Source organism: Oreochromis niloticus, linkage group LG16 (assembly GCF_001858045.2).
Source record: "Oreochromis niloticus isolate F11D_XX linkage group LG16, O_niloticus_UMD_NMBU, whole genome shotgun sequence".
NCBI lineage: Eukaryota > Metazoa > Chordata > Actinopteri > Cichliformes > Cichlidae > Oreochromis > Oreochromis niloticus.
The window spans coordinates 31,166,047-31,175,889 of NC_031987.2; the positions used below are offsets into that span (position 1 = coordinate 31,166,047).

Sequence of the window (9,843 nt, forward strand, 5' to 3'; positions counted from 1 at the left end):
AGGTCACCTTTACCACATCTACACACCTAAATGCTTTGAGTTGCTGCCATGTGAATGACTGATTAGATGGGTGAAAGTGTAGACCATTTGTACATGTCACCTTCTGCATTATTTTGTTTCTGCATGTTTTTCATATGAAATATTTTGGCTCATTGAATGCATCATTTATTAATCAGTATGTCTCACTCTCTCTCCAGGGGCTTCAAAAAGGTCCAGGTTCACATTCGGCAGGTCCTAATGGAGAACCCCCTTTCTCTTCTTCCTCCTCCCCTCAGACCTCGTTCACATCCTCTGGCATTCTGAATCAGGTTGGACATTCCTCTGGGCCCTGCACTGCCTCTTCCTCTGCCTCGTCTTTATCCCCCACTTCCCCTCAGACAACCCCCAACCACTTGTCCTCGCCTCCCCACTCCGCTACTACCTCAGGGGTCCACACCAAAGACACCACGCCTTCAGGGGGCAACACCGGTAGCAGTGTTGCAGCTGCCGCTTTGCCATCAGGTCAAGAGGCTGCCGTCAGGCATTCCGGAGGGACATCGCATAGTCCCGGCACCACCCCCACGCAGGGATTGACTAATCACATCCAGCTGCGGGTGACGGACGGCTCTGCCAGCGCGTCTCTGCCCAGCTCTCCTGCCCCCAGCGTGCTCAGTTTAGACAATCCTCTCTCAGCCTTGATAAAGGGAAAAGCTAATACTACCAGTAATGACAATAACAATAACTACAGCAACCACGGAGGGTCTTCCTCAGAGAAAATGAACAATGTCCATCCAGGTCTCAATGGCGCCACCAAGCCAATTTCAGAGCACTCAGTGGCATCCTCGCCACTTTCTGCCACTGCGACGCCCTCTCCATGTTCAGCAGACCCTCACCCCACTAACAGCCTCCCCTGCCTTAACAGCCCGTCCAGTACAAACAGTCAGGGGCCCACGCTCAATGGAAAGGGGCTGGAGGACTCCCAGAGCCCAATGAAGGTGGAGCCTTGTGGGGGGCCTCATAGACATTCTGGCCCTGCTGGCCTGGCTCCCTGGTCCTCAGTTTCCATCTACCCCAGCTCCAGTGAAGTGCTCAAAGCATGCAGGTACGAAGTCAGTAACGCTAAGACCACATAGAATTTACTGACTTAATATAGTGCATGCCTAAATTAATATTAATTTTACTGTACTCAGCTTTGGATTTAAGTGTGATTCTGAGTTTTTCAAACTTTTCAGCCTGCCATAAATTAGTCACAGAAGTTTATATAAGTACAAATTATTGTATACATCTGAAACTGTTAACCCAACTCCAGCTATCCTAGTTCACCGTGAGAGCTAAAGACACCTGCAATGCCCTCTCCAGCTCATTGCTAACACCTGCCCATTATCTGTTAGGGTTGGGGTAACCGACACAAACCATGTCGGTTAGTGCAGCAGACACATTCATATGAATGAAACCATGTTGTGAAAGTGAGGAATGCCTTGATTCTTTGGTACGTTTGAAAATGCCCTGATATTTTGACCCCGTACTATACACCATTTAGCTCCTTCCCAGCATCATGCACACCCTGCACTCATGTCAGACAGAGATCCGAAGTGTACATCTGCTGAAATGTTTGTGTGACCCACATAGATTTGTAACTGTCACAGTGCTAGAAACTTACTCGTTTCTTCTCGCTCTTTCCTTCTTTAGAGAAATGTGGAGAACGTTTTTGCCTTTACTCATGCAGAGTTAGGCCATCACTCATGTTGGTCCCTCTCCTTATCGTGTTTTGGGGGTTTTGTTTTCCAGCACAAAAGTCATTAGACCCAAAAGCTAATGCTAACTGGTGGCACAGAGAGAGGGATGCGTATGTGCAGCTCTCTGCACTGGAAGGGAGAGGTGGCTGTCAGACTCTTAATAAAGAGATGTACATGCAGTGATGTGGTGAAGTCTCAATGAACCTCTAGTGAAATTACTGTAAACCAAAAGTTGTTTTTCTTTTGTTTTTTTTCACTGAATTATTGATTTGTGTCTCACAAAGCAGGGCAGTTAGAAATAGTGGTTCCAGATAGAGAAGCAACATCAAAGCACGAATGAAAAGTGTATGAGCAGTTAATGGTAACACTATATTAGTATATGTTAGGGGTCTCAAACTTGTGGCTCAGGGCCCACTTGCAGCCCACGTCACCCCTACTTGCGGGGGATTTGGCCCATGAAGTTACTTTTTTTTGTTAGGGAGGATTTGTTTGTTGTTGAGTGCAATGTTAAAGTAAGTTCTTTAAAAAGCAAAAAATCATTTATTATGAAGGCAATATGAGCAGAGAGCACAAACTTGTTGAGGGATTGGCTGTGTTAGTTCAGTGAGAGTTATTTTCACTAGCAGTCAAAAACTAATGTGTACACTTAAGTCTGCATTTTTCTTTTTTTAAATACGAACAAAATGATAGCAGAAGTGCTGCCACATGTCTGGCCAGAAAGAGAGTACCAGTTTGCTTATTTGGTAGTTCAATGAAAGGCTTCAGTTAAGTTTTGTTTGTTTGTTTTTGAATTTGTAATTCTTTCGTGCTGGGACACTACCTCTGCACTGTGCTCACACGTCTACAGTTCCTGGTTGTTTGTTTGACAGTGACCATTTGGAAGATTCTCATCTCCTGCCCAACTCTACTATACACACTTATGTTTATGTATGTATGCTTAACATAGAAGTGAAACACTCACCATAACCGGCTTTTGAATTGGTGGCTGGCTGGCTGCATGATCCAATAGTAGCTTGCAGTTTGGTAATGTGATTGTTTCTCATACACAGTTACCTGTGCAGCTCAGCCACATTAATGACAATTTTTAGGATTTTTTTTTTTTTTTCTTCCATCTGAGAGAACTAGTCCATCCATGATCAAATTTAGTTGTACGCAATCCCTGTGCTCTTATTTGAATGTCCAGTTATTACTAAGCAGATAGGTCCTGCCCTTTTGTCTCATGTTTTCCCTGCTAGCTGGCTGCCAGTATAGGTCACTGTGGTGGTCATCCCTGTCATCATTCAGCTAATTTCTCTGGGAAGGTTCTAGTCAAGATTTCCTTAGACTCCAGCTACTTTTACACTAATCCAGATAAATTTGAAAACGGCGTTTTCGTCTAAAAATGCTCCGTGTCCATACTATCATTTTCAATCGTTTCCGAAAATTTGCGCATCCACACTGAAACGACTGAATACGCTTATGTTCTGTACTGCGTATGTGTGAAATGTAAGATGATTCGACCGGCATCATTTCCATCTGCCGTTTATTTACTTTCCGGCTCTTCGAAACATCGCGGCAAAATGTTGAGGAAAGTTTTTTAAATGGACTGACAATGAGGTGGAGTTGTTGCTGCGAGTAACACAAAAGTACAAAGTTGCAAAACTGAGCAAGAATATAGATTGCAATGCCGTCCGCCATCTTAGTTGAATTGGTCACATGACTGCATCATATGACTAAAATGCGTCATTGTCTTCGAAAGGCTCCAGGTTCACAGTCCACACTGCGACGCAAAAACAGCGTTTTCAAGTGTATCCACTTTGGAGAGCGTTTTCAAAAAGCTCAGTTTTCCTTGACCAAAAACGCTGTCTCAGTGTGGACGGAAGGCCAAAACGGGGGGAAAAAGATGCGTTTTCAAACGAAAACGTATTAGTGTGGACATGGCCTCCAACTTCACTGTCTTTGACTGCAACTGGTGACCATTGTTGTCCTGCTACCTTAGTGTCAAAGTTTACATGCAGGGTTAGAGGCTCTCTGGAAAGACGATGGACAAACACAACTACCTGTCTTCAAAGCTGTGATTGTCAAAGCTATGTTTCCCATGGATGTCAGTGCTGTAGATCATTTAAACTAAAAATGGACAGGAAAGGCCTAAATGTTGTCTTAGATTGATCCCCAAAGCTGAATAAAGGCATGGTTTTGTATACCACAGCGTCAAACCAGAAAAGCAGATTACGAGCAGTTGCAGGTGTTTGTGTTAGCCATGTTTGTGATCAGTGGAATATTATAAAGGGAAGGAGAGCGAACGGAGAGTTCACAAAATGAGGCACACTAAGCACTGATGTTTCAGATTTTTACCTAAGCCGATACACAGCGTTATGTATCTCGTGCTTTTTACCTGCAGGAATCTGGGGAAGAACGGCCTGTCGACCAGCAACATCCTCCTGGACAGGTGTCCCCCACCGCGGCCCCCTCGTGCACCGTCTCCTCCACTGCCAAAGGACAAACTCAATCCCCCAACACCCAGTATTTATGTGAGTACAGCTGTGCCATATAAGGAGAAGTATTCATCATGTTGTTGATTCTCAGTATCTTAGCTACAGCCAAGTACAAACACTCTAAGCTCCTTTTTAATGCACTAATACTCTCAGTAAGTCCGGAGTCAGTTCATGTTTTCCTGTCTGACATACAGCTAGAAAACAAGAGGGATGCCTTCTTCCCTCCCCTTCATCAGTTCTGCACCAATCCCACCAACCCGGTCACTGTCATCAGAGGATTGGCTGGAGCACTCAAACTAGGTAAGAGGATGGGATGTGATGGCATTGTAAAGCATCAACAATTTTGTAAATTAGGTGTTTTCCATGGTGAGGGTGGCACGCGCGGCTGGCGTGGCTGACTCAATGTCTCTTTCCCAGTCTCACATGGCTCTGTGGGTGTGTCTCTGAAATCACAAGAGGGAGCATGTTGTGTGGATGACTTTGAATGACATGTATGACAACAGCACCACCTGCAAGTTGAAAATGTAACTGCACACATTTCCTGTGGAGAAAACTAGTTGGATTTGCCAAAAAAATAATATAAAAAAATCACTACCATCAGCCCCCCCCCCCCCCCCCCCCCCCAACTATTATGTAACAGATTGTCCTCAGTTTATTTATAAAGAAAACAAAACCGAAACCAACTCATGTAACATACGTGTTCCACTCTGTTCCCCTTAAGTCATAAGTTCATATTGATGGTTCGCTAAAATCTATTTTAACATTTGCTTAAAATGATGTAAGATGCATGAAAGCTGTTCTAAACTCTTCATCCTTGCTTCCTCATCCTCAGACTTGGGCCTGTTCTCCACTAAGACGCTGGTGGAGGCTAACCCAGACCATCTGGTGGAGGTGCGGACTCAGCTGGCTCAGCCCACCGATGAGAACTGGGATCCCAGCGGCACCAGGAAGATGTGGCGCTGTGAGAGCAGCCGCTCCCACACCACCATCATCAAATACGCCCAGTACCAGGCCTCGTCCTTCCAGGAGTCTCTACGGGTCAGTGGGAGACAGACTCGCACTGGGTTTGAATAGTCATATCCTCAGTTCCCAGGCATCACTAAATAATCTCAAAATAAAAAAAGAAAATAAGATAGCTAGAATAGGATCATTGCACTGCTGAATAGCTATGTCTTTTTTTATGATTGGGAGATTAATCAGATTTTAATTGAAGTTCTTATTTTGGCTTTCAAGTAAAAAGATAATCAGGATCAAATGCTTAGTTTTGTTTGTTAATTTTCACTACAAAACTCTGACCTTGTATAATGTTACAAATCAGGCACCTCCCATGTTACATTGAAAATATTTTCACCGTGTTGCTGAGTATGTTACCAGCCTATAAAAATCTACCAATCCAAATGTTTTCTTTAACAGGAAGAAAATGAGAAGAAAAAGGAGGTGGAAGCGGAGGCGGGTTCCTCAGACGGGTGAACTTTCTCTGTCTTTCTGTGTAGATTTGAACGCTTTGCGAGCTCTTGTTTCTGTTATCAATGACCTTTTACATTCTTGCTCTTAGTGTGAGGCGAAGGAAGGGTCCTTTCAAACACATCAAGTTTGGCACCAACATCGACCTGTCAGATGACAAGAAGTAAGTGACTCATTTTATTCGATGAAACGTGTAGAGCGATTTGCAGTTGAAGAAAGATGAAGCACTAGTCCCTTTTCCTCGTCTCATTGACCTCTGCCCTTTCAGGTGGAAGCAGCAGCTGCAGGAGCTGACTAAGTTGCCTGCCTTCGCCAGGGTGGTGTCAGCTGGTAACCTGCTCAGTCACGTAGGTCACACAATCCTGGGCATGAATACTGTGCAGCTCTATATGAAGGTGCCAGGGAGCAGGACACCAGGTATAGATCGACGCAGTGACCACAAGTGTCTGTGCAGTCTTCTGTCTCACTCTGAGTAATCATGCTTTTTCATAGGTCACCAAGAAAACAACAATTTTTGCTCCGTCAATATTAATATTGGTCCTGGGGACTGCGAGTGGTTTGCTGTGCCTGAGCCTTACTGGGGCGTCATCAATGACTTCTGTGAAAAGTACGTCGCCAGAAAAGATGGTTTGAAAGTCTCTTAGGTGAAGCTCAGAGTGGTTCATTGTATCTGATGATATATTTCTTTATTTTACCTCCTTTTACAGGAACAACATTAACTACCTGATGGGCTCCTGGTGGCCCAACCTGGAGGACTTGTACGAGACCAATGTGCCTGTTTACCGCTTCATCCAGCGTCCCGGGGACTTGGTGTGGCTTAATACAGGCACAATTCACTGGGTTCAGGCCATCGGCTGGTGCAACAACATCGCGTGGAATGTCGGACCCCTTACAGGTTAGGAAAGGAAAGCACCTTCTCCATTGGGGCCAGCTGTATGACTGAATCATGCACAGATGAACATAAATATGTGCTTTTGTCTTCAGCCCATCAGTACAAGCTGGCGGTGGAGCGCTACGAGTGGAACAAACTGCAGAGCGTCAAATCCATCGTTCCCATGATCCACCTCTCATGGAACATGGCCAGGAACATTAAAGTCTCAGACCACAAGCTTTATGAGATGATCAAGTAAATGCCTGGAGATTCATCATCTCATTCTTGGTTTTGTGTGCATGTTACCTTGATCTTACCTCAGGTGTGTTTCTGTTTCTTAGGTATTGTTTGTTGCGCACTCTGAAGCAGTGTCAGATGCAGAGGGAGCTGCTGCTGGCTGCTGGGAAGGAACTGGTGTGGCATGGGAGGACCCAGAACGAGCCGGCACACTACTGCAGCATCTGTGAAGTAAGCGCAGCCCTGCTGCGGCTCATTTGTATTTTCCTTCCTGCTACAGGCATGCCATTCGGTCGTCACTTTTCCTACTTTGGTAACACTTGTGCACCTGCTATTTTGCACCTAGGTGGAAGTGTTTGACCTGCTGTTTGTAACCAGCGAGAGCAACAGCAGGAAAACATACGTGGTGCACTGCCAGGACTGTGCCCGTAGGGGGAGCGCTGACCTGGACAACTTTGTGGTGCTGGAGCAGTACAAGATAGAGGACCTCATGCAGGTTTATGACCAGTTCACACTTGTAAGTATCGGGGACAAATCCACCAGGGCGGGCCACAGAGAACCATGGAAATGCTTCAGTGTGTGCTTCTTTGTCCCCACAGGCGAGTCCCCTGCCTTCCTCCTCTTGATGGTGATATTCTCTCGTTCTGAGGACTTTTAGAACCACAAATCAGAAACTCTCCGGAAACCTTGTTTTTTCTTTTCTCTCTCTCTCTCTTTTGTTTCTTCTGATATTCAGGAAGTAAGCCGGCAGTCACCCAACTGCACCCTGTAGCTAATCCCATAAGGCAGCTGCCTGAAAGCTGTGTGTCTATGCAACCTGCCCAGAGTGGTGTGCCTCCATCCCCCCCGCCCAAACAAGTGGACTAGAGGGGGCGAATGGTAGCTCCACCTGTCATCACGACCAGACTGTTCTTCTGCTGGCTCAGCTGGACTTCACCCCAAAAAACACACAAAAGGAGGGGAAAAAAAGTCAAATTTTGTACATATTAAGTTTAAACTGGCAACATCATCACGCAAAAACTACTGACTCGATAGTTTTCCTTTTTCCCTGCCATTTTTGTCTTCTGTTTGTGGGTTCACAAGAGCTTCGTTCCCTCCTTCCCCTCGATGACACAAGTACATTAGCATAGCGGGTCTTTTGTATGTTAGACACCACCTCGGTCAGGAACATGAGTTAAAAACTGTTTTGTAATGTGAAACGTTGAGTGACAGACATTTCCCTTTGTTTGTTTGTTTTGGATTTTTTTGTAATCACTTAAGTTTTTTTGATTTTGCTGCAAGTATGATGAGACTTTGGTTCCTTTGGGTTGAGGGAGAGGAAATGAGTTGTAGGCCATGTCACAAAGAAAAAGGGTTGCACATAGATGAAAGAGTGAACTTTAATTTGTGATGTTTTCTTTTTTTATTTGGTTGTAAATTACACTATTTATAAATGCCTATTTATTGCCTGAAAAATATTTGTTGATGGAATGCTGTACTGTTTTTTTTTGTTTTTTTTGTTTTTTTCCAAGAGTACCTGCCATTAAATTTGAAGGAGCCTTGTGATTTTTAAAGCACGGCCCCTCATAACGTTTTCTATATGAATAAAACTGCTTAGTAAGCATTGTACAGAGACCTTACCTTGAAATGGGTTTATTGTTTGAAGGATGTTTTATGCGTCAATAAACAAAACCGGTCTTTATTTACATCTGCAGCTGCATTGTGTCTGTGCAAACAGTGCCGTCTGCTTGTTGGGTGGAAAGTTATCGGCGGTGCACAAAGTGAAAATATTCCATACATGCCAGAATTATCAGTATCATCATCCAGCAATATAAAATTAAATGCAGTTAAATGTTTAAAGTTTGTGTAACACAAGACGAGTGCAGAACCTGCAATACAAAGGACTTAGATAAGATACAAAAATGTATTATTTAAAAAAGATTTTTAAAGACAGGTTACTGAAAGGCTTCCATGTGGATGGGTGGAATGCTAATTTATCATTGCATCCAGAAAATATTAACATTCATTCACTTGTTCTGTACTGTCATTCTAAGATTACATTTATTTTTCACCTCAAATTTCTACACACAATACCCTGCAACAACAAAGTAAAACAGGTTAGCTTTAAATTCTTTCAAATTTAGCCATCGTTTTGTCCTTATCAGTGCTGCTTGAACCCATCCCAGGTACCACAGGACAAGAGGCTGTGCCAGTCTGACAGATCGCTAACACAGCGAGACAGACAACCATTTGCACTCATGGTCAATTCATGCATGTTCTTGGGAGGAAGCTGGAATACCACTGCACCACATTGCTGCTCCAATTTATTAAACGTAAGATGCAAAAACATGTGCGCAAGAATCCAAGCTTTTCCCCAATACTTTGTTGAAGCACCTTTGGCAGCAATTACAGTCTCAAGTCTTTTGAGTATGATGCTACAATCTTGGCACACATATTTTTGGGCACTTTCTCCCATTCTTTGATGGGGAGCTTCAGTGCACAGCCATTTTCAAATCCCTCTCCAGAGATGGTCAGTCAGGTTCATCATCATCACCCACGGGTTGGGGAAGAGCATGCTAAAGGTCCTGTGGTGAATTTGGCTTTCAGGCTAACACATACTCTACAGCTCTTCAGCTTTCAGATGTATTTTATGTTTGAGTTGCTATTTTCTCAAATTAGATGTGTTACCATAGCCAGCTTTGCATCGTACAAATGATGGAAATGCAGAGATCACAAGTTGCCACAAGTGAGAGTGCTTTCAGCTAGCCGCTGTCACAGCTGTCCTGAGGGTTTGTCATGGCAGGACTGTCATTACATGCCCTTGGGCTCATTGTTCCTCTAACCCAGATGTAGTCTGGTATGGAAACTTTGGTATGAATCGGTATTCAGTAGCACTGATGTAATTTAGTCGGCACCCAGCCTGTATTTTGTAGCAGGCTGTGAAAATGCTCTTGAACACTGTAAAGTTGAAGATTTTTAACACTGGAGTCTCTGAGTTGATCGACTTCTTTTTGCAGACAGCCTCAAGTGAAACCTAAAGGAACTGCAGTTGTTATCAATCCCTCATTTTCCAGCTCTGGAGGTTGCCCTTTGGGTTTCAGAG

General features: G+C 44.1%; 1 protein-coding gene across 5 annotated transcripts in view; it reads left to right on the forward strand.

Annotated features, from left to right (window-relative positions):
- kdm6a (lysine (K)-specific demethylase 6A) overlaps nt 1–8,446 on the forward strand; it is a 55,273-nt gene extending 46,827 nt beyond the window's left edge. For 3 of the 5 annotated variants that reach the window (XM_025903557.1, XM_025903556.1, XM_025903558.1), the window contains 13 exons: nt 198–1,081; nt 4,096–4,225; nt 4,384–4,489; nt 5,022–5,227; nt 5,603–5,655; nt 5,745–5,816; nt 5,922–6,070; nt 6,146–6,260; nt 6,361–6,548; nt 6,638–6,779; nt 6,866–6,992; nt 7,108–7,360; nt 7,498–8,446. In XM_025903557.1, the coding sequence (XP_025759342.1) occupies nt 198–1,081; nt 4,096–4,225; nt 4,384–4,489; nt 5,022–5,227; nt 5,603–5,655; nt 5,745–5,816; nt 5,922–6,070; nt 6,146–6,260; nt 6,361–6,548; nt 6,638–6,779; nt 6,866–6,992; nt 7,108–7,360; nt 7,498–7,628 (2,556 nt within the window). In that variant the 3' untranslated portion in view covers nt 7,629–8,446. Of the gene's footprint in view, nt 1–197; nt 1,082–4,095; nt 4,226–4,383; nt 4,490–5,021; nt 5,228–5,602; nt 5,656–5,744; nt 5,817–5,921; nt 6,071–6,145; nt 6,261–6,360; nt 6,549–6,637; nt 6,780–6,865; nt 6,993–7,107 lie in introns of all 5 variants that reach the window. The other 2 variants (XM_003449589.5, XM_013274018.3) reach the window with 2 other exon arrangements.
- Nucleotides 8,447–9,843: the final 1,397 nt, after the last annotated feature.